This window comes from Periplaneta americana, chromosome 17 (genome assembly GCF_040183065.1).
Source record: "Periplaneta americana isolate PAMFEO1 chromosome 17, P.americana_PAMFEO1_priV1, whole genome shotgun sequence".
Lineage (NCBI taxonomy): Eukaryota > Metazoa > Arthropoda > Insecta > Blattodea > Blattidae > Periplaneta > Periplaneta americana.
In genome coordinates, this window is record NC_091133.1 from 14,951,608 (window position 1) to 14,976,850 (window position 25,243).

At 38.5% G+C, this 25,243-nt stretch overlaps 1 protein-coding gene across 6 annotated transcripts in view; it reads left to right on the plus strand.

Annotated features, from left to right (window-relative positions):
• LOC138692862 (zinc finger protein 708-like) overlaps positions 1–25,243 on the plus strand; it is a 140,968-nt gene that overhangs the window by 26,294 nt on the left and 89,431 nt on the right. The window contains exon 5 of one of the 6 annotated variants that reach the window (XM_069816157.1): positions 163–7,480. The exons of the other annotated variants lie outside the window; for them this stretch is intronic. Coding sequence (XP_069672258.1) covers positions 163–1,384 — 1,222 coding nt within the window. The 3' untranslated portion in view covers positions 1,385–7,480. Of the gene's footprint in view, positions 1–162; positions 7,481–25,243 lie in introns of those variants that run through there. 6 annotated transcript variants of the gene reach the window in all.

Below are 25,243 nucleotides of genomic sequence, written 5' to 3' on the forward strand. Positions count from 1 at the left end.
CGAAAATAACTCCACGATCAGGTTTAAAAACCAAGACACCAACAAAAAAGTATATTTGCCTGTATTATTATTTGATATATGTATATAATATAATGTTTAATTGCTTTGTTCGCACGACATTGATAATAGTGGAGACCGATTCATTTATTATATTCATTTCAGCATTTTGGTTAATGGTGAGAAAAGAGTGTCACAAGAATGCGCCTGCATAGATCATGGAGAAGACAAATTGACACAGTACGGTAGCAACACACCAGACTGTTCAAACATTGGCGACGAAAGCCATAAATCCTTCAAATGTAATATATGCAACATGGTTTTTGTATCACAGCAATCTCTTGAACTTCATTCTCATATACAAAAAATGAAAACATCATTCAGATGCGAAGTCTGTGGGAAGTGTTTCTTGGAACTGAGTGCTATAAAGAGGCACGCACTACTGCACTCTCGCAGGATGTCATTTGATTGTAATGTTTGTGGGAATTCTTTTACAAAGACATCGGCTTTAAATAGACATTCACGCATACACACAGGTGAGAAGCCATTCAAATGCGAAATCTGTGGTAAGAGTTTCTCAAGATTGTCAGATTTCAACAGACATGCTCGGATACACACAGGAGAACGGCCATTCAAATGCGATATTTGTGGTAAATGTTTCTTAACTTCATCACATTTAACTACACATGTACGAATTCACACTGGCGAAAGGCCATTCAAATGCGAGATGTGTGGAAAATGTTTTTCATCCTTATCAAATCTAATCAAACATCTACGCATTCACACTGATCAAAGGCCATTTAAGTGCGAGGTGTGTGGGAAGTGTTTCTCAGAATCAGGACACTTAAAAGGACATGTACGCATTCACACAGGCGAAAAACCATTCAAATGCGAGGTGTGTGGAAAGAGTTTCTCATCATCATCAAATTTAACCACACATGTACGCATTCACACGGACGAAAGGCCATTCAAGTGTGACATGTGTGGAAAGTGTTTCTCAAATTCAGGATATTTAAAAGCACACGTACGCATTCATACAGGCGAAAAACCATTCAAATGCGAGATGTGTGGAAAGTGTTTTTCATCATCATCAAATTTAACCACACATGTACGTATTCACACGGACGAAAGGCCATTTAAGTGCGAGGTGTGTGGAAAGTGCTTCTCAGAATTAGAACACTTAAAGGGACATATACGCATTCACACAGGCGAAAAACCATTCAAATGTGAGGTGTGTGGTAAGTGTTTTACAGTTTCTGGTGCTTTAAGCAGGCATAGCCACATACACAGAGGCGAAAAGTCATTTCTATGCGATACGTGTGGAAAGTGTTTCTCAGCATTATCAAATTTAAAGATACATGTACGCATTCACACGGACAAAAGGTGATTCAAGTGCGAGGTGTGTGGAAAATGTTTTTCATCATCAAATTTATCCACACGGACGAAAGGCCATTCAAATGCGAGGTGTGTGGAAAGTGTTTCTCAGCATCAAACTTATGTAGACATATACGCATTCACACAGGCGAAAAGCTATTCAAATGTTATGTGTATGGTATCTGTGTTGCATGCTTTAAGCGGACACAGACGCAAACACAGGTGAAAGGTATTGCATGTGCGATATGTGTGAAGATTAAAGTGGTCTACGTATTCACACAGGCTAAAGGCATTCAAATGGGAAGAGTGTGGAAATTGTTTTATACAAGTGGATTATCTCTATAATCACGTCCCTCTATACACACAAGAGACAACATTCAAATGCTATGTCTGCGGAAAGTATTTGTCAATTTGTCGTCAGCTCAAGATTCATACCCTGCTACACTGATGCGAGAGACAATTTTAATGTGATGAAACAATTATCCGCTATATATAAGTGTAAAAATTTATAAGCTCTTTCACACATAGCAGATGTATTACGTATAATGATACGCTGAAAATGCATATATATTTACACGTAGATCTGCTTTAATATATGTTTTTCTGTGAACTTTCTGCTGGAACATTGGGAGTTTTGATACACAGTAATTACATTAAGGATTTTTTTTTTTAATTACGGGCCACCTGACTTGTATCAGTCGCAACCACTAAAGTGGAGTTTGGGTCGCCTCTCGTACAATTCATATTTTTATTTGGTATGTTGTATTATATACTTGGTGAAAGCATAAAATTATACTCTATTTAAAACTGGTAATAATAGGAAATTACCTTTTAAAATGATCTCTTTTAGCGGCTATATATTCATATCATGTGCATAGGGAGTTTATCGTTAACGGATATAAGTAACTCTTGTAGGATTTTAGTAATGTCTTGTGTGATATTTTCTTTCAACGGAAGAACAGCAAAAATTAGCACGGAATTTACTCAACGAATGCACTTAGTAACACACGAATGCACAGCCATATGCTCACAAGGCATCCCTCAAACTAACAAAAAGTATATCCCTGCACTTGCAGTATATGGCCTTGACGACTGGGTTCTTGTAATACGTAGCCGACCTCAGTCGGCCCATTACACAACCTCACTATTCAAAAGTCACGCGACATAGACAAATTCCGTTATTGCAGATAGCGAAAAATAAAAAGAGAAGAAAGTTGTTGGAAATATGTAGTTTTCAATCTAATGTGCTTGAATTTTCAACGTAGGATGCGCCGTTGAGGCTGTACACTAGTGCAACACACCCACCAATTTCAATGCTGCCATATGAGTGGCTTTTCCGCTACTTTTACCGGATTTCTGATACGTATTATTTAGCAGAGAAAAATACTTGACAGCAGAGTTTAGCGGTTATTCAACTTCTCACAGTACAAATGAACATTTCTCTATATTGATAGCATAAGAATTCAGGGGAAATTCATTTTTGCTTGGTGGTGTCCCTGAACTTGTATTGGCTACACTGCTAATCCTTGTCATTATTTCATAATTTACCTGATACACTACGTATCTAAAATCCGATAAAACTATCTGAAATCCACAAATTTCGCAACATTTGGACTGGCGGGTGTGTCGTACTAGTGTACAGGCCCAATGGTGTAATCTACATTGAAAATTCAAGCACATTAGATTGAAAACTATCTATTTACAACAACTTACTCTCTTTCCATTTTTCGCAAACTGCACTAATAACGGAGTTTGTCTATGTCACGTGATTTTTTATTCGCCCTATATATATGTATGTTTTCATTCATGAATGCAAAGTTTGTGAAAGTGTTCCTCCCTATTGCATATGTTGTAAAATTAACCTGTTAGGATTTTTTTCCACTGATCCATTACCTCGTACAACTTCGCTTACCAGTCATTCATCTAAATTGGCTATCCACTCTTATGTTCTCTCAGTCCAAACGATGTTCCAATCCACAATCTGTCTTCTCAGTCCACTATGTGCTATCAGTCCAATATCTGTACTGTCACTACAATCTGCTTCCTACCAGTCCATTCTCGTCGTCTCAGTCCACTCTATGTCGTCTCAGTCCACTCTCTGTCTTCTCAGTCCATTCTATGTGCTCTCAGTAAAATCGCTGTCCTGTCACTACACTCTCTGTCCTACCAGTACATTCTCTCTCCTCTCAATTCACTCTATATCATCTGAGTCCACACTGTGTCCTCACAGTCCACTCTAGGTCCTCTCAGTCAACTCTATGTCCTCTCAGTCCAGTCTATGTCCTTTAAGTCCACTCTATGTGCTCTCAGTCCAATCTCTGTCCTGTCACTACACTCTCTGTTCTACCAGTCCAGTATCTATCCTCTCATACCACTCTGTTTTCTCAGTCCACTCTAAATGCTCTCAGTCCACTCTATGTGCTCTCTCTCTAATCTCTACCTGTCACTACACTCTCTCTCCTACCACTTCACTCTCTTTCTTCTCAGTCTACTCAATGTGGTCTCAGTACAATCTCAGTCCTGTCACTACACACTCTGTCGTACCAGTCCGCTCCCTGTCTTCTCAGTCCACTCTATGTCCTCTCAGTTCACTCTGTGTTTTCTCAGTCCACTATACGTCTTTTCAGTCCACTTTCTGTCCTCTCAGTCCACTGTATGTGCTCTCGGACAAATCTCTGTCCTGCCACTAGATTCTCTGTGCTATCAGTCCACTCTATGTCCTCTGAGACCACTGTCTGCCTTCTCACTCCACTCTATGTTCTCTCTGTCCAGTCTCTGTTGTACCACTACACTCTATGCCACCAGTCAGTTCACTATACGTCCTCTCAGTCCACTCTGTGTCTTCTCAATCCACTCCTTGTCACTTCAGTCCACTCTATGTCTCTTCAGTTCACTCTTTGTCCTCTCAGTTCACTCTATGTTCTCATTATCCGCTCTCTGTTTTCTCAATCTACTCTATGTGCTCTAACTCCAATATTTGTCCTGCCAGTCCAGTATCTGTCCTTTGAGTCCAGTCTCTATCCTCTCAGTCCACTCGATATCCTCTCACTCCACCCTCTGTCCTCTCAGTCCATTCTATGTGCTCTCAGTTGATTCTCTGTTCTGTCACTACACTCTGTCCTCTCAGTCCCCTGTCTATCCTCTCAGTTCACTCTTTATCATCTGAGTCCACTCTGTCGTCTCCGTTCACTCCCTGTCCTCTCAGTACACTCTATGTGCTCTCAGTCCAATCTCTGTTCTGTCACTACACTCAGTCCACACTACGTCATCTGAGTCCACTCTGTTCTCTCAGTCCACTCTATGTCCTTTCAGTCCATTCTATGTCCTCTCAGTCAACTCTCTGTCTTCTTAGTCCAATTTATGTGCTCTCAGTCCAATATTTGCTCTACCAGTCCAGTATCTGTTCTCTAAGTCCACCTTACGTCCTCTCCGTCCACTCTATATGCTCTGAGTCCACTCTATGTTCACTTAGTCCAATCTCTGTCCTGTCATTACACTCTTTGTTCTGCCAGTCTACACTCTTCTCAGTCCCCTCTATTTCCTCTCTGTCCTGTCACTACACTCTCAGGTCTACCAGTCCACACTCTGCCCTCTCAGTCCATTGTCAGTCCTCTCATTTCACTCTTTATCCTCACTGTCCGCTCTATACTTCTCAGTCCACTCTATGTGCTCTCAGTGCAGTAATTGTTCTACCAGTCTACTGTCTATCCTCTGTGTCTAGTCTCTATTCTCTCAGTCCACCATCTCTCCTCTCAGTCCACTCTGTGTGCTCTCAGTCCAATATCTGTTCTGTCACTACACTCTCTGTCCACTCTCTATCCTCTTAGTCCACTCTTTATTTTCTGAGTCCACTCTTTCTCGTCTCAGTCCTCTATATGTGCTCTCAGTCCAATCTCTGTTCTGCCACTACTCTCTCTGTCTTCCCAGTCCACTCTGTCATCTCCAGGGAACGGATTTATATGGACTAAAAATATATGAAATATGTAAATATATATGTAGTTATTTTTACCAAAATATGGAATTAAATATGGATTTTTACCAAAATATGGAATTAAATATGGACTTAAAATTATAAAAAAATGACTATGTACGTTAAATATTGGTACATTTTAATCAAACTAAACAAAAAATATAATGGACGTACCTTATCTTCCAATGTAGTTTCAACAAAACACAATTTTTATTGTCTGTTACCATAACAATAGGTTACAAACATTTCTTTCAAGTGCTGAAAAGTGAATCTTCTTCTATTGTCTCTGAGGATAGATTTATACTGACTAAAAGAGCGTTCGACGTCACAAGAAGTAACTGGTACATAATTCAATTTCACAATGTCTGCTGGGGATAAGTCCAAGTTAATCTTCACTGTTGATTCACCACTCATCACAGCAACAACCTTTTGTAGTTCTTCATATCCAGGGTTTTTTGAAAGTACAGTGTCCACCTTAGCTCTTACTGCATCTGCAACTTTACCTCTACCACGATTCAGTTGTTCCACAGTACTATTTATAATTTCAAAACTTTCAGATAGTGAAAGGTGCCTATTTTGGAGACTTTTGAGCGTTTTTATGATGCATGAAAATGTATGCTGAATGTGAGCTAAGTCATTCTTCACACTTATGTCACAGGTAACTGTTTTCGCAGTATCAATTGAGACTGCATCTTCAGAGTCCAATGCAAGGAGAACATTGTTAATAGAGTCTATATGTTCGGCATAATATTCAACTGCTTCTAGCCATGTACCCCATCTAGTTAAAATTGGCTTTGGTGGCAATGGAATTTCAGGGTACATTTCTTTCAACACGTTAACTCTACTGGGAGCTTTGAGAAATACTTTTTTCACTGATGAAATCAACAAATCTACTTTAGGGAAATTGTCTCTGACCACTTCTGCCACACGATGAAATGCATGCACCACACAAGTAAAATGAGTCAATTTAGGATATACAACAGATAATGCTTGTCCAGCTTTGACCATATAAGGGGCAGCATCGCTAATAAAGAATAACACATTATCGTACATAATACCCTTTGGCCACAGGATACCCATAGCTTCGTTGAACAGTTTAACTATAGTTTTGTTATTGCACTTTTCTAGAACATCACAATGTAAAAGAATTCGTTCAGAATATTGTTCACTTAACAAACCGATAACTACATTACCAACAAGTCTACCTTCTTTGTCGGGAGTCTCATCAATGGAAACCCAAATTGAACTATCTTTAATTTCATCTCTTATCTTCTGTATTGTCTCATCGTAGATGGATGGAGCATACGTCTTCCTAAGTGTTGACTCATCCGGGATTGTATGTTGAGTATATTTTTCAAGGAATTCCCTGAAGACCTTATTCTTTAGTTTGTAGAGAGGAATATCAGCAGAGATGAGAGAACGGCACAGGTCGATGTTAAACTCAGATCTTACATTCGATGTTGTTGGTTGTGTTAAAAACAATTGTCTCTGCTTGGAATTTAGTTGTTTGTTGGCCTGATGTTTACTAGTTGTAATGTGTTGTTGCACCAGGAACTTTTGTGTAGATGATACTGCACACTGACACAAATTACAAAATAATATTTTATTGTCAGTTGATAAACCATCTTCTTTAAATTCTGAAATGTAACTTGTTAGTTTTGATTTTAAATTGACTGAATGACGTACTTTTGGCATATTTACCGTCTTTATAGTATGATTTACAAAACTGAACCTATGTGTACTCTGACTGGCATTTAACTGTTGAGCTGCACAACTGAAGTCTGTTAAAAATTTTAAATTAAATTAATACAGTTTTGTAACTTACTTTCCCATTGTTGATAGGACTGCTAATTTTCAAATAACTCTGATGTTAAAGGGATTACTGAACATGTGTTTAAATCTGTATTGTTGAAATGTATTTTTAAAAGTTAATGGAATTTTGTTTTGTTTTATTGTTAAACCTAATATAATATGGACTGTTTTATATGAAATATGGAAAATATATGGAAATTAACGAAAATATGTACTAAACTCTAAAATATGGAAAAATATGGAAAATAAAAGTAGGATTTTTCAACCCTACACATTGTGAAACATAAAGATAATGCAAAATATAAATTATATTAGCTTTATAAGTAAATATGTATTTACATATAAATCCTTTCCCTGGTCATCTCACTCCACTCTTTGTGCTCTCAGTCCAATCTCTGTCCTTTCGCTACACTTGTGTGCTACCAGTCAAGTGTCTGTTCTCTCAGTCCATTCTATATGCTCTCAGTCCACTCTATGTGCCCTCAGTTCAATGTCTGTCCTGTCACTACACTCTCTGTCCTACCAGTCCATTCACTTTCTTCTCAGTCTGTTCTATGTGCTCTCAGTCCAATCTGTCCTGACACTACGCTCTCTCCTACCAGTTCCTGTCACTACACTCTCTCCTACCAGTTGACTCTTTGTCCTCTCAGTCCACTCTGTTCTTCACTGTCTACACTCTGTCTTTTCAGTCCATTCTATGTGCCCTCAGTCCAGTTTTGTCCTACCAGTCCCATATCTGTCCTCGGAGTCTAGTCTCTATGCTGTCAGTCCACTCTATGTGCCCTCTGTCCTCTCAGTCCAATCTCTGTTCTGTCACTACATTCTCTGTCCTTTCAGTCCACTCTCTATCCTTTCAGTCCAGTCACCTAAGTCCACTCTCTGTCGTCTCAGTTCACTCTCTGTCCCCTCAGTCCACTCTATGTGCTCTCAGTGCAATCACTGTCCTCTTAGTCCACTCTCAGTCAACTCTCTGTCTTCTCAGTCAACTGTATGTGCTCTCAGTCCAATCTCTGTCCTGTCCGTACACTTTCTGTCCTAGCAGTCCAATATCTGTCATCTCAGTCCTCTCTGTCCAGGTTCATTTGCTGATCTAAGGAACCGTTATAAGAGGGCGCCTACTTCAGAGGAATCAAAAAAAAAAAAAAAAAAAACAGCAAAATGTGTGTGTTTGTGCGTGCGTGCGTGTGATATCACGCTCATATCTGTGGCCACAATGTTCTAGATCCACAAGCCGAGTTAACTTAAGGGATTTACTTTTAAATCCAAATTATTCTCTTAAGTAGGCTATGGCGTAATGCATATTGATGCTATTGATGCTACAGCAATTTGTAATTATATTCACGACATGAGAATTCGGGTGATAATAAATTTGAGACAATATATATAGTAGCGTGAATGAGTCTCAGAAAGCAGTTGCCGTGTATGATGATTTAAATTATGTTTGTATCCATCAGGTAACTTTTCTTTTGAAAAGACACCAACGATCAACATTGAACTAGCATATAATACAGGGGCATAGCATCCATGGTTGTGGTGAAAGCATTGATTCCCCTTTCATTTTTAGAAGGAACATTTCTGTATATGTACGGATGAGATATTTATTAGGACCTATTCTTTTTTTTTTTTTTTTTTTTTTTTTTATTTCGTGTTTATACAATACTCTGTCTCGGGATGAATTAAACTGAGTGGAACATGTGAGATGTTAGCTTCCAAATATAACTGCTTGTCACAATGGGGCGAAAGGGAGAAAGAGAGATACAGACGAACTATGCTTTTCCTCTCTCGCCATATGTAAGCAGCCTGTGGCTCCAACCCAATTTTGACGTTTTTCCTCTGTAGAGACAAATGCACGTGTTACTGATTGTAATTTGATAACGTGTAGAGTTTCAAAATTCAAGTCAGTATGATGTAGTACTCACATATATGTCTATATTATAAACGTAAAATATAACATTACTAATAAATAATAATAATAATAATAATATGAATAATATTTAATCACACAATACGAATAAGTGTTTTAGTGATTCTGCCCGCCCATCTAGCCATACCCATATTGTCAAAGTTATTAAAAGATTTTTATTCATAGGAGCAACAATATTTTGCAGGTATCATGGTGACCTCCCTCTAAGTGACAAGTGTCATTCATGTAGAATATTACAGAAATGGTAACGGAAGTTCTTCCCGAAAAGATGTCCACTTAAACAATTAACAACTTATTTATTTACAAAAACTTCTCTTATTAGCGGGCTGTAACATGGACGAAGTGATGTAGATAACTATAAATTTAAATTAAATTTATAATAGGCTAACGTAACAAAAGTCTAATTTGAAAATACAACAGTGGGCTAATATAATATAATTATTTATTCAAACATCTATGACTAATTATAAGCATACAATTATTCCTTATTTTAATGAATTTTATAAATAAATTATTGTCACTGAATTAATCTTGATTGCTTCCCCTGTTTCAGAAGCCATGTTACCTCACTGATGTATGTTACTTGCGTTGTCTTGAGAATGGTCGTTTTTCTGTAGGAACATTTGTGACCTACTCTAAATATAGCCGTTTCTTTTATAGACAAATTATAAGCAAACTAAGACGGGCATCCATTAAAAGTGTTATGATTGGTTCTGTGAGAGCATTTATTACAGCGATCTCTAGTGTACGTCGTGCCAAAATTTGAAAAGTTGTAGCATTGTTAATGTAGGAAAACCTCGCGTTCTATCACTTAACTAGCCCCTGAACTATTCATACTTAATGTAACTCTTAACAGGAAGTACTTATGTACCTGACAGATATGCATGATGTTTTATTTTGTTAGCACTGCTAACTTTATTGGCAGAAATAATGCAGTACCCTCATAAAATTTATTTCTCATTCTTTTAGTGAGAGTTATTGTTGTCGGTCGCGCTTATGTATTAAGAGTATTCTAATACGCCACTGTCTCAGAGGCATATTTCCAGTAACATAACATCTGATGCATGTCTAATAGACACATAATTCCAATAGTGTTGTTTTTCCTGTTGGTGAGTAGAATTTCTATGAATTACTTTTTCTTTCTGATGTAATGTGATTTTCTTAAAGACAACCTGATTATCAGAACCGCCGACAGGATTTATGAGTCCCTGTGCAATATTGTGCTCGGGCCCCGTTGAAAAAAAAAGTTAAAAATGACAAGTTAGCAATTATTCTGACCATAATAATTATTTGCAAAATAAATAAAAGATAACCCCATACACATATACGAATCTAAAAATATACACTTTTGTTACCTTGAAAACATTTACCAAAATTTCACATTAGCACAATATATTATATTCACCACGCTTCTTTTTCAGTATGTTTCATGACGAAACTTTCGTCTTTTCGTTGTCGTTTGTTTCGTTTCGTTTTCATAAAACCCTATTCTTAAACACCTGTAATATCTGACTTGTAGGCCAACATCAACAAACAACTCTCCTTGATTTCAATGATGCAAAATCATCAATTATATCATCAAAATTTAAAGACCTAGCAAGATGGCTCTCCAGACTAAGAAGGCCAAGGTTACTCAGTCTTTCTTGGCACATTGTTTTTCTGAATACATTTTTATTTCCTTCATTTGGTTTGAAGTTGGTGTGAAATTGAGCGTTGCTAATGAAGGTGCAGAAAATAAACCAATCTCAATCCCGTCTGTTCAGATTGTCAAAAATGAAGACAGTTCATACTTAGAAGTGAATACTGACTGTTGTGGCTGTCTAGAAAAAAATTCTGATAACAGTAGTATTGAATCAGAACAAGCAAACAATAGTAAAAATGTTGTGTTAATATGTGCAAGTGAAACAAATTTACACACACCAGTTCCTAACTCTGAGTCATGGCAGGTAACATGCGACCTTGGGAAACCTTGGCAGACATATTGTGTCATTGAATGCGTTGTTCGAAAAAGTACCCCCAACCTGCCTAATAACCTTCTAACAATAAGTGACGGAACAAGAGCCTTTCCAGTATTATTTTCAAAACTCAAGAATGGAGAATGTGTTCCCAGAGACTGGCTAGTGTGGAGTGAAATAAATCAGTCACTGTACTATTTTCCCTGATTTGTTTCACTCCACACTAGCCAGTCTCTGGGAACATATTCTCCGTTCTTGAGTTTTGAAAATACTGTAATACTGTTTTTGGAAAGACTCTTGTTTTCGAACAACACACTCAGTGACACAATTTGTCTGCTACTTTTCCGTTTTCCAAGGTCGCTCAATTTCACACCAACTTCAAACAAAGTTCTACTCCCTTTCTTAATATCTTCCAATATTTCTGTCTCTCCTTGTGCTTCTCATCTGCCGACTTATGCTTCTACTTGTCCATTGTCCACTGGTAACACTAATGAGCAGAATTTACTAGAAAAAGACAACGAAAAGACGAAAGTTTCGTCACGAAACATACTATGTAGGCCCTACTGAAAAGGAAACGTAATCCTCTGGGAGAGTCCACTAGCATATTGCAGTGGGTCGGCAGGAGTTGGTAGTTAAGAGGACAAGCCAATTGAATGTGTTCGGTACAAGCGACAGGAACATATTTCAGGCAAATCCCGGAGCCCTCAAGTGTCGTGTCGATGATTGTTAACGTGGGAAACCGATATTCTATTGTATAAAAGTTAAACATTTACATAATGAAGTGGTAATTTGTATTAATTCTACTATTGTTGGTTAATATGTCAGATTCATGTAACAAATATTCTTACAAATTTTTATAGTACTGGTAAGTATCCGTGATAATAAAAAGTAATCATACTCACTTAATCTGACGAGACCTTACTGCTCACGGACCCATAATGCACTTGCCTCCTTTGCCCCCCCCTTCTCAGCGGCCCTGCTGATTATGTTATATAGTATATCATTTAGGTTGGAAACAATAGTGCAAGGGTTCTCTGCGTCCAGAAAAAGAAAACGAGGTGATGTAGTGAAAGGGTATGATGCCAATTTTGTCCCATAAATTTCGAAGATTTGCAAAAACGATGATAAAGGGGCATTGGAGTTAGATCAATGAATTCGATTTTATCTCTTCTTTTGTCCTGAAGAGTTCTCGTTCTGCCTCTAATGCAGACGAATCCGATTTTGAGGCTGGCATTTCTCATAACATGGCAAAGGAAATAATCACATTTCTGTTCTTTATTTATTTGGAGAGATAGATTTTCTTGGGAATCGAAGGAGCCAAACAAAACATGACTTGTCCCTCATCAAAATATAATCCAAGTCATACCAGGCTTGACAAAGCTTGTCAGAAAATAAGGCGAAAGTGCTAAAATTGAAGATATTTGGTTTTTTATATTCGAAAGTGAAATAATTGAACAAATTATACTGTAGACAAATTTAGATTTAGAACAGACCAGAAGTAGAGGCCAAGAGCATCAGAGAAATAATTCAAAACATATCGATGTCTTCGAAATTAAAGCACTTCCAACTACTTTTAAGCAACTTCCATTTAAAAACTGGAAATGAACACTTGTTAATTCTTTTCTACTGACTATATAAGGAGATCTATATTTAGAATTGCTATATCCATGGAATGTTTCCTGTTAATCTGCCTGCAATTCTATGACCCTGAAACGACAGAAATGGGAAGCAAGAAGTCCAAAATCTCGGAAATTACCTCAAAATTGATCAAGAATTCTCAACAATTATAATATTCTTTAGAAGAATATGTTTGTGTTACGAGAGGCTTGTTCCATTTCTTGTGAAGTGTAGCTTCAAAGCTTATACCCAAAAATTTCGCAAAATATGGCATAAAAATTGCACGTTTAGCAGATGGTCGCACATTATATTTATGAAAGTGACAAAATGCATTCAAAAAGAAAATGATTTTGTCCTTATCTGAAAAAATAGAATTGTGATATACCGATATGCCTCGATTGTTCCAGAAAAAAATGTCTTACATGTTTAACACTCTCAAATATGTAAATTTGAAACTTTCCGGGTTCATTAATTTTTAATTCCTGATGCACAACATTCAAATTAATTCTTAAGTCATGTAAGTTATACATTAACTTCTGTGAGAGCATTGAGTGTTAAACCTTCTTGCGCTTAAGTAGTCTCCAACTAGTCTCTTCAAATATTTTACAAGCTTCCACGATGACAACAAATTACAAGATCTATACGTCAATCCATATCGATTTATGAATCTTCGCATTCCTTTTCAATTACATTCAAACTAACACTGAATGATGCAAATTCGTATACGTGTAGGCAATACCATTGCTTTCGCCTATGAAATTGCAAAGGAAACTGCATTATTTCATTCAATAACAGCTTTAATAAATGTGTATTTTGCTCCCTGACATAGGAAACCAATTATCTTCGTCAACTAATGATCGTTTCCTTATTAACTCTTTGCGGACTCTGTGTCCATTTGGGCTGATTACTCTATTGATTTTTTTCACGAGAAGTTCTCTAACGAATGTCAGATAATCTGTGGCAAATCTGCTGCCTCATTTCACTAGCTCCAATTCCAACGACGCTGAATAGGGCCTAATGCAGTAGTTGATACAGCGCCGTATCAAGTAAAAGTAGAGAGGAGGAGGGATAGAGGTAGGGGGTAATATGAAGAGAAAGAATAAGAGAAGGAGAAGAGATTTAATGAAAAAATAATTAATTTTTGCAATTTTAGTAGGTGTCAAAACGGGATGACTTGATATGGTTTGCAACTTTGGATGTTTGTATCTTTACAACTGTTTGAGATATTTATTGAATTCAAGACATAAAACTCGAGTCTTAGTGTAAATTTAACATCACAGGAATATCATTGTCATAATGTTTCAAATTACAAAGTAATTTTAAAAAAAATAGTACTGTATCAAGTCACCCCATGAATCGGGGTGATTTGATACCAGTGGCGGTTCCTCGGACGAGCGAAGGGCGAAACGTCCTCCTCACATTTTTCTGCTTTTGAAAGTAAATACCAAATAAAATATTCGGTAATTTTTAAGTTCACAGCTATAAGAAAACCTCTGTTGATCAAGTTTTAAACGATGGGCGCTCATGTGCTCCTAGAAAACTGTGAGAAAGATGCGAGATTGTTTGTGTGGAGGAAAGTCAATCCATTCCTCCTTTACTGCAGAAAGCACACAAAGACAACAGCACACTAGCAGCCAGAGAAAGAAGCAGAGTTTTAAAGCGAGTAAATGAACGGAGAGGGAGGAGATCCTCCTCTGAATCAGCGCATGGGCGGGAAATAGAAACCGACTGGTAGTGCAGCAAGCTCGCTACCGTTGCCATCTAACGATCTTGCATTCAACAAGACTATAACACATCTAGGAGGAGGCACAATAAAAACAGTTTTAACGCAACGTTATGAAAGACACCATATAAACTTTCTTTTTTAATTATAAACCAAAAATATTATTCAATGCACTTTATAAAAGCTACTATTCATGGTTTGAAACTTTCAAGGATATTTGAAAGTTAAAGTCGGGTTTATATAAAACAAAGAGCGAGTAGTTCTACATTAGTATCACAGATATTTTTTACCCCTGAAATTCACTTCCATTCATTGTGTACTAGACAGGGCAACAGCCAAGTTGTCAGTTTTGTACAAATATATTTGAAATTGAAAGTAGTACTTCAAACTACATTATTTTTTAACATAAAAAATTAATTGGCCACCGGCAACTTTAAACAATAATGGTAGTATGACTTTACAAGAACTGATATTCTTCAAAAGCATATGATACTGAACTTTTAAAGAGTACATGTGGCAACACAGACCACGTGGGTGGGTGCAGTGTTCTCGCTTTCCTCAGATTATTTCCCATGCCCATTTCCATAGTTCCGATTACGTGTTAGTAGCTATAGTCTCTTCCAACACGTGTGATGCTGTAGTGTGGTCGAAAAATGCTGCGAGATGAATTTCCTTGTTATTGTTAATTTGTGCAATTATTCAACAATGAATAGAAGTGAAAACATTATATATTTTGGAAAATTTAGGAAACTCAGTTTACAAGAACAGATTATTGCTATACAGAAGGGAAGACCAACCCCAACACTATCTGGTCTTACATGTATGCATGTTGGCTAATTTGTAGCATGTTTCATTCAAGAAGGTGTCATTTCGTCCTCCTACCTTCTTTCCTCCTCTTAAAAATACGCAGAAGCCGCCACTGTTTGATACGTATATTTGTTATCATACTTGTATCACGTTTGAGTCAAGAAGGGATGACATGATTCATGAATTTATCGTTTTTAAACCATATCTCGCACATTTTAATAAAATTAGGAAAATTAGGGATGTTTTTACATTATGGACAACATAGGTAATTACAAAAAGATGTCCAAATGAATTCCAACATGTATTAAACATATCAAATAAGCTTACAGAATTTCTTGCACATTGATATACCTACCAGCACAAACAAAATTTTAAAAGGTAATGTGTTCATCGAATTTCAATTTTCTATACCGAACTTCATTAGGGTGAGGCAAACGGCGTTTAACTTAATGAGGATACACAAAGCTCCTATTTTCCACTGGTGGCCACACAAATGTATCAAAACTGTTTTTGTATTTCCTCATAAACTTTACCTCCACAACCCTTGTTTCTCCTGAAGAAATCTAACTAACACTGACAACCTTAGGAACAAAATGTTTTTTGGATTCTTTGGATCTGCTAGATTTTGCTGCCATTTGAACTGCAACAAAATCCCCCTCATTTAATCCTTCATATGCTGGGTGATCGCACGAGATGATGTTGGTTGTGGTCCATCCTTGTGTTCCTCTTGATCATGCTGATCTAGTAGATCATCAGATGGAATTTGGTTCAATACTTTCCTCCAATTAAGTGGAACAATCCCTGTCCTTTCAAATCCAGCTTTGATAGTTCTAGGAGCAGTCTCTTCTATTCGTGTGAGCAATCGTTTCAGCATGATTGGAAACCTGTCTTGGAATTATTCCATGGTTGCCTTTCAGGTTCCATTCAAACAGAATATCACGCCAGTGACATTTAAATGGTCGAAAAAATGACACATCTAGCGGCTGACAGAGATGAGTGGAGTTCTTTGGCAGAAGAATGAATCTGATGTTATGGACCTGACACTCTTCTATTACAAATGCTGATAAATGAGAGGATAGATTGTCCCCAATGATTGCACGTGGTCCATCTTTGGTCTTAAGGTATGGTAAAGCAATAGTGCGGAACCATTCCTCGAATGTCTTTAGGTCAATCCAACCTGATTTAGTGCTTGCATAACGAGCTCCCTTTGGACCTCCATTGGTCCAAGAATCCCAGAGATGCAACGTGCGGTAGATGATAAATGGTGGCAAAAGTGTTCCATCTCCTGCACAAGCCATCATTATAGAAGTGCATGCCTTTGAGGAATTCTAACAAATTCTGGATGCTTGCAACCACGTTTCACTACCATTCACTTCCTGCCGGGGTCATCAGACAAGTTTGTCTCGTCGTAGCTGATAATGTTCCCCGGTTAAATTCCTGCCAGTGTTTTTTTCCTAATGATTGAAATAATCATTGATAATTGCGGGTGACACTGCAGCACGACACCGTTTAATATTTTCTCCAATTCGCACACTCAAAATTTGTCCATTTCGTGCAAGAAAAAATTTAACCCAATCTTCTCCGGGCATGTTGTCCCTGAATTGTTTGACCACACGGCCTTGTCTGTCAATGTAAGATTTCACCAGAAGTCGTATTTCATATGATGAAAAGGGGAACCCCCATTCACTTGCGGTTATTAGCCTCTTTCTTAAAGCTTCTTCTTCTGCTGCTGAGAGCACTGTCTGGCCACCTTTTGTTTTAGTGTGCTAGCCATGGAGGGTGCGGTAAAGCTTCATTTTATCCATTCCATATTTAGAAGCAGCAACACGAATACTTAGTTTTGAAGATTTTATCTCCTGCAATGCTTTATCCAAGTTTTCTAGATGGCTTGTGGCATAAGGTCGCCCATTAGAAACCTCCTTATAATTTCGCGGCATCCTGGTCACGTAACCTATAACAATTAGAATACATGACGTATAATCAACAACAACTGATGTATATGACAGGTAATAAAATTATGTGTAGACCTACTTGTATAATGCAATTAATAGTCTTTTCAATCTGACAGTGTTAAAAAATACGGGGCATAATTTCAGGTATATATTTCCCACATGTAGACAATCAAAATAGTTCATTACGACATGTGTCCGGAAATGCTTCATTTCCGAGTTATGGCCTTCACAACATAGAAATTCACCGGAACGTTTTTCTTTCCGCAGGTCGTTGTCATTACAGAAGATGTTCAAAATGTCCACATCCTGCTTGAATACAGACCTCACTTCGATGTCTCATTGACCTGCGAACACGATCCCAAACTCCAGGAGTATTGCGTATGTCCTCAGAACATGCCACAATTCGATTCCGAAGGGATTCCAAATCAGGCACCGGAGACGAATAAACCAATGAATTTAAATGGCCCCACAAGTAGAAATCGAGAGGATTCAGATCAGGTGAGCGTGGAGGCCAAGCAATTGGGCCACCTCAACCTATCCATCGATGAGGAAACCTTCGATCCAAGTACCGGCGAGCCGTACGACTGAAGTGTGCAGGAGCGCCATCATGCAAGAAGTGAATGTGTTGACGATTGATCAGTGGGGTGTCTTCTAAAACATGAGGTATGGTGTTTTCCAGGAAGTTTGTTTACGCCTGCCCCGTACGTCTGTTTACAAGTACATGGGGTCCAACTAATCGATCACCAATGATACCAGCCCACATGTTGAGGGAGAACCGCACCTGGTGATGAGATGGAACAGTTGCACGTGGGTTTTCATACGCCCATACATGCTGATTGTGGAAATTTGTTATGCCATCTCGTGTGAACTGTGCTTCATCTGTAAATAATACTAAGGCAGGAAAGTTCGGATTTACACCACACTGCTGCAAGAACCACTGACAGAACCTAACTCGTGCAGGGTAATCTGCTGGTGACAGGGCTTGTACACGTTGCAAATGATAAGGATACAATTGATACTCTTTCAGCAGTCTCCAGACAGTTGTATGAGGAACATTGACTTGCAATGCTACCCTTCGTGTGCTGATAGAAGGAGTCATGTTCACAGCCTTCAAAATCTCCTCCTGTACTTCTGGAGTTGTAGATCTTGGTCGTCCCCTTCCCAAACCGGGAGAGTTAAATTTTCCATACTCGCACAGACGGTAATGGAGACGTACAAATGTCTTCCGAACTGGACATTGTCGCTGTGGGTATCTCTCCTGGTACAAACGACGAGCCAGCGCAGCATTGCCGTCTGCCTTACCGTACATGAAGTGTATCTCTGCCAGCTCTTGATTTGAATACATGTCGCACAGTCTAACGTCTACACTTCACTGAATGTAACCTTCGCCTCGGAATGAACTGTCAGGGTGCCCTCTTAATGTCTCCTTTGACGGCAACGACCTGCGGAAAGAAAAAAACGTTCCGGTGAATTTCAATGTTGTGAAGGCCATAACTCGGAAATAAAGTATTTCCGGACACATGTTGTAATGAACTATTTTGATTGTCTACATGTGGGAAATACATACCTGAAATTATGCCCCGTATTTTTGAAACACTCTGTATATCTGCTTAGAAAGTTGTTAGCCAACATCTGTGCTCTATGTTGAAGAGTCATAATTTTGGTTTTGTGGAACATGGCCAGGGTAGACGGATTGCTGTTAATACCAGTTATGTTCTTTAATATCTGATATAATTTACTTGTGATTCTCTTGTTCTTGTGTTCAAACGTAGCGGATGTAAATAGGAATAATCCATATTCAACTTGAGACAAGATAAGGTTCTTGAATAGATGTAGAAGACTGTATGGATGAACACCCCACCATCTCCCTGTGAGATAGTTGGTGATTGTAGCTTGATGTGTTAGTTTCTGGAGCAGTTTGTTGTGGTGTCCTTTCCGGTTAAGTTATGGGTAAGGACTATACCCAGAAAGGAGACCGATGTAGTCGATGCAATTGTGTTGTTTCCTACATATAACATAGCCTGAGCCGCACTTCTGCCTTGTTTAAAAATTAAAAACTGGGATTTGTGGAGATTGATATTGAGACCGAGATTTTCCGGGCTATATATGGTATCAAGAAGGGAGTCTTTATTTTTGTACGTTCTATTTTTTAGATTCTGAGTGTTTGTTGTCGTGTATAGTACTATGTCGTCCGCGTAAGTCAAATATTTGACCTTCCTTGGATTACGGAGTCTAACTGTTGAATGTAAATATTGAACAGTATGGGGCTGATGGGAGTCCCTTGCGGAAGACCATGAGATGTGTAACGGGATTGGAGATTATTAAAACGGGGATGAAATTGGACCACTCTGTGTGTAATTAATGACATGTTGGTATTAATGAACGATGAAAGGTAAGTTCATCTGGACTAATATCTGTTGCAGAAGATGAGGTTGTACCATATCATAGGTCGATGACAAGTCCAAAAACACTGCCTCGGTAGGAAGTTTGTTGAAGAATGCATTTTGTATGTCAGTGATGAGGACTGCTACATTGTACAGAGTGCTGAATCCTCTCCGAAAGCCAAATTGATTCTTGGGCCAAAGATGGAATCGTTCTAGAAAGAAAATTAGTCTGTGAGTAATAACCTTTTCAAATAGTTTGCGGAAAGTGTTGGCCATCGCTATTGGTCGGTATCCCTGTGCTTTTTTTTTTATCTACCTGGCTTCGGAACAGGTACGAGAAAGAATTGATTCCATTCATCAGGTATATAAGATGATTGAAGAAAGAATGTGAAAATATTTGCAATGATTTCAATTATGGCTGAGGGAAGAGATTTAAGCATGTTATAAGTAATATCATCTGGACCGGGTGATGTGGACGTTTTAATGCGATCAAGTGTTTTATGTACAGTAGCGTGCAAATTAATCCGAACACGACATACTTTTACATTTTCTGTCATTGTTGGCCTCACAGCTGCTCATACCGCTATAATTGACATCTGTAGTACGTGTAATTCCATTGTTTAAGGTTTGTCATTTTTTTATAATATGTGACATTTTGCCTGTCGTTTTGTACTTATATGCATTTCAGTTGTGTTGAAGACTTAACACTGCAATCCTGTGTACATTCTGTCGTCTTCACAATTGGATAGAACTCCACAAAAAACGGTCTAAAATTATAACATTAGCAGAGCATTCTTCTATGACACAGAGGCAAATTGCTGCAGAATGTCACATCGGTTTGGCTACTGTTAATTCGATCATAAAACGATACAGGGAGACTAGATCCATCACACCGCAGAAAAAAGGAAACTGTGGCCGGAAAAGGAAGACTTCACCTGCAGATGATCGTTTAATTGTCAGGAAAAGTAAATTAAATCCTAGACTAACTGCTGTCGACTTAACCCGAGAGTTAATGGCTACCACTGGGGCGAATATTCACGTCACAACAGTGCGGCGTAGGCTTTTGGAAGTTGGACGAAGGGCTCGTAACCCTAGTAAGCAACTGCTAACCCCTGTTATGTGCAAGAAACGCTTAATATGGGCAAAATTACATCATCACTGGACAGTGAATGACTGGAAGAATGTACTTTTTTCCGATGAGTCTCATTTCGAGGTCCACGGCCACCGTGTTTCTTACGTACGGAAAGGATCCGAAAAAGTAACAGCAGCTCATCTCCAACAAGCACCTAAACACCCTCCTAAAGTAATGTTTTGGGGTTGTATTACACATGAAGGGTCTGGAGCATTAATACCTATCAAGGGAATGATGAATTCTGACAAATATATTCACTTATTGGAAACCAGAATCGTACCCTAGCTTCAAAAATCATTTCCGGATGGCAGAGGTGTGTTCCAACAGGACCTGGCACTATGCCATACATCTCGAAAAACTACAGAATTCTTCAACAAGAAGAAAATTCAGGTACTCCCCTGTCCAGGCAACTCATCCGACATGAACCCCATTGAGAACTTGTGGTCAATTTGCAGAAGAAGAATGCAAAAAATGGATTGTTCTACAAAGGAGAAGATGATTTCTGCCCTCATTGGTGTATGGTTTCGCGATGAAGAAATGAAGAATATTTGTGGGAAATTAGTGGAAATCAATGCCAAATCGTCTCAGAGCTGTTATTAGGAACAAGGGGGGCCACATAGATTACTGAGTTATGGTTTTAGATCCTTTTTTTTATCCCGTTTGAGTGTTTTTGCATAAGTAATTACGTTGTTCGGATTAATTTGCACGCTACTGTATATCCATTGGCGTAACTTGTTGAGTGAGACTATCCTCGGAGTTGTCGACGATAAAATCTTGTGCTAGTGGAATGAACGGAGGAACTGCTGGAGGAGTAAGTGTGTGCAAACATTCCATCTGGAGACCCTTTTTTTGGATCTAGAGAAAAATTTAATTTTGGTCCAAATTTGTTGAGTGGAACTATCGGGATCAATCGTTTCACAGAAACTCCTCCATCCGGCTCGTTTGTGATGTTATGGGCATCTCCTAGTTTCAGCCATTTGTTGTTTTGCCAAAAAGTAATTGTGTATATTTAGATTCTTTCTGAGTGTGGCGATAGCGGTCCTTCTGGATTCCAGTGCTTGTTGGCATTCGTTGTTCCACCATGGGGGGTTTCTGAGTTTTACGTTTAACCAGGACAGCCTGATAAGGGTGGACCTGATCCAGATATTCTGTAATAGAGGTGTGAAGTATTTTAAATTACTGGGGCGGATTTTCAATTTGTAATAAGAATGCAATTTGCTGCGATACGTATTCTTGAAAGGAGGTTGCCGAAAAGTTTTTAGAGCGGGTTCTGGTGGTATTATAGTGAAAGTCTATTCTGGAGGTATTGATGCAGATGAGGGTAGGAAATTGGTCACTCTTCAGGGTGTCCGGAATAAGAGTCCAGGAGGCGTCTGTGAGTAGCTCTCTTGAGACGAAAGTTAAATCCGTAACAGAGATATTTGGAGAAGGCGGTACAAGTCTAGTTGTCACAAGCTCATTAAGCATTTGAAAATCCTGTGCGTGGAGTAGAGCTAAAGGGTAGCTACCAGGCTATGGTGAGTGAAATTGGGTATATACATTAGGGATGTTAAAATCTCCAACCATGATTGTACTCTGATGATCACTTTTGTGAAAGACACTGTTCCATAATGTATTTGTTACAAAATTGTTTGGTGGATTGTAGATATTAAGAATTGTAAGTTTTCCAATTTTTATCACTTGCAAGTTTCTATGTAAGTCTTGAAGCAATTCATAATCTTATATTTTCAGGTTCTTGTGTACCCATATTCCAACTCCTCCCCTGGAGTTCCGATCGTTCCTAATGGTATTTTACTGAGGAAAGTTACAATTTTGAGAATTTGTTAGCCAGGCTTCATTTACACAGATGACATCAATGTGCCTTTCTGAGATGAGATGTTGTAGTTCAGCTTTTTTTATTTCGTATTCTTCTGGCATTCCAATGTAATATATTGATGGATGAACAGTTGTATAAGTGAGACATATTGTCTTCCTCAGCGATGGGTTGGTTTTTGTTTTAGTTTTTTTTTTCTACTAAAATGTTAACATGTATTATTGTACGCTGAGCTTAACAATTGAATGGTATGTATCATTTTGGTTTGGTCATCTTCCGATAAGCAGGGTATGAGACTATGTAGTGATTCTAGTGTTTGCCTCATTCTGATTTCTTCCACCATGCGAAATGTGGTTAACTTATTGGGATTTTTTTACTCTTTTGGAGGAATCTGGATTGTCTGTTTAGGTAGCTTTACCTTTAGTGCAGAGCTGGATGATTCACCTTCTTTGGTATCCTGAAATATTGTTGGATTGCGGTGCTGGCTAGGGCTTAGTATATCCTTATATGCTTTTTTTTTAACTTTTGTGTCATGGCTGGCTGCTCTTTCTTGTATTTGGATGCCGAAGTTGTACCAGGAGGTGTACCTAACCTTCTTTTCAAGATCTGCGTTACATTAGACTCGATGGGTTCCGTTACGGTAGAGGGCTGTTGAGGTTGTTCTGATGTTTCAAAGCGTTAAAAGGGAGATAAAGTCGGGAATGGGTCCCAGGTGTTTGCTTGATGGGCCACCAGTTGGGCTGTGATATCCGAAAATGTTTTACATCCTTCAATAATGGCGATTGCATCATATCTGGAGATTTTTAGAGACTAATTTTTTTCCAAGATTGTAACCTATGTTTTGTATTGTGGACAGTCCGTGCTATTGGCCATGTGGGCAAGACCGCAATTGGAACATTTGTATTTGATGACCTGACATTCTTTGTCTTAGTGATCGTCTGAACATTTGAGACATACCGGCCGATTTCTACAATATTTGAATGTCCAAACCGTTGACAGTTGCGACATTGCAGGACTTTTTCCTTGTATTTATGCAGTTTATGGATGGTATAGAATAGTTTAAGTTCGTTTGGTAGTTTCATAACATCCATCCGGCTGGATTCATGGTGTTGCCACCGGCGTGGCTCAGTCGGTTAAGGCGCTTGCCTGCCGGTCTGAAGTTGCGTTCGGGCGCGGGTTCGATCCCCGCTTGGGCTGATTACCTGGTTGGGTTTTTTCCGAGGTTTTCCCCAACCGTAATGTGAATGCAAGTTAATCTATGGCGAATCCTCGGCCTCATCTCGCCAAATATCATCTCGCTATCACCCATCTCATCGACGCTAAATAACCTAGTAGTTGATACAGCGTCGTTAAATAACCAACTGAAATAAATTCATGGTGTTTGATTCTTTTTCACATTTTTTCGAATCCTTCTTCTTCTAAGCAGCCACAAGTAGCCATACTACCATCATCCTCATTGGCAGTTACCATAGTAACTGCATCAATAATGTTACCATAGAAATCTAAAGCTTCACTCAATTGAAATAAGCAGCCTTTTTTTTAACTATTCCTTTCTGCCATAAGTTACTATAGGTCATGGAAAGAAATGAAGCAGTAATTTTACATTTTAAAAATTCGGGGGTAGATTTCAGCCCATTTCCCTTCTCCGACATCAACCCCATCCCCATGAATTGGTAAATACCCTGATGCGTAAGAATGAGGTGAAGACCTGAAGATTTGAATGTTGACTTAGTATTGTATTAAATTAAATTAAAATTATAGGATTTCTACATTCATTAAAATATTGCTGGGGTGTGGTAAATGTTTGTAGTGGGTCTCATAATCCCTGCATTCTTCATTAAAATCTATTCTTTACGTACCTTGCCTCAGATATCAGTATATGTGCATGGTTTGCTTGCTTTTCCTTCTTTCGGCGTCGTCCTGAACTGTCACCTACAATAGTTTCTTGTTCCAAACTAGAAACAACTTCCATTACACACAGCTCACGAGAAAAAGTTTGTGTTGTCTCTATGGTATGTGTAGCATTGTCCAGAAAAGTGGGCCAGATTGTAAGTATAACTAACATACTAACATAAGAAAGTAATTAATTAATTTCATTTATACCAATTCTGTAACATGAATACCTATTGGACGTAATACGATATGAAACAGACACTATAAATGACTGAATACGATTTGAAACAACCGCTAGTTTTAAGCAGTCATTTACACTGTTAGCGATGTTCCGTTTTATTTTCGGCAGATTGTCTTCTTCTTTCTTTTCCATTTCTTTCTTTTCTTTCTACCCTTATTATCTTTTCTTATTTGTTGTAGTTCATCTTACTCTTCATAGATGGCTTACTTCCCTTATATTTTCAGTCTCACTTTCTGCTTTTGATTACTTATTTTTCTTCTTCCATTAAAGGTCTATATTTCCTCACGTACGAGTAGCGCGAGGGTTTCACGTGATTTGGTTTTGATTTATGATTGGACGGGGAGCATAACATATTTTTCGGGGGGCCAGTTATTAATCTGTAGTAGCGTCAGTCTAGTGGAGGATTCCGTTGAGGAAGGACGTATCGCAGCAGGCTCAGCTGCGGAGTTAAGGTTGGGGGAATTCGCGATGGGATCGCGGTAGTCGGAAAGTACGGCCTCTGATGTAGATCGGGGTTCGATATTTCTAGAAGCAGGAGCGTAGCCGAGCTAATTGTGGGAACCCGCGATTGAATTGCGGAGGTGATATGTGTGTAAAGTGATGCTCGGAATTGTACGGATATCGAACTGGGTTCGAGAATCTTTTTAGG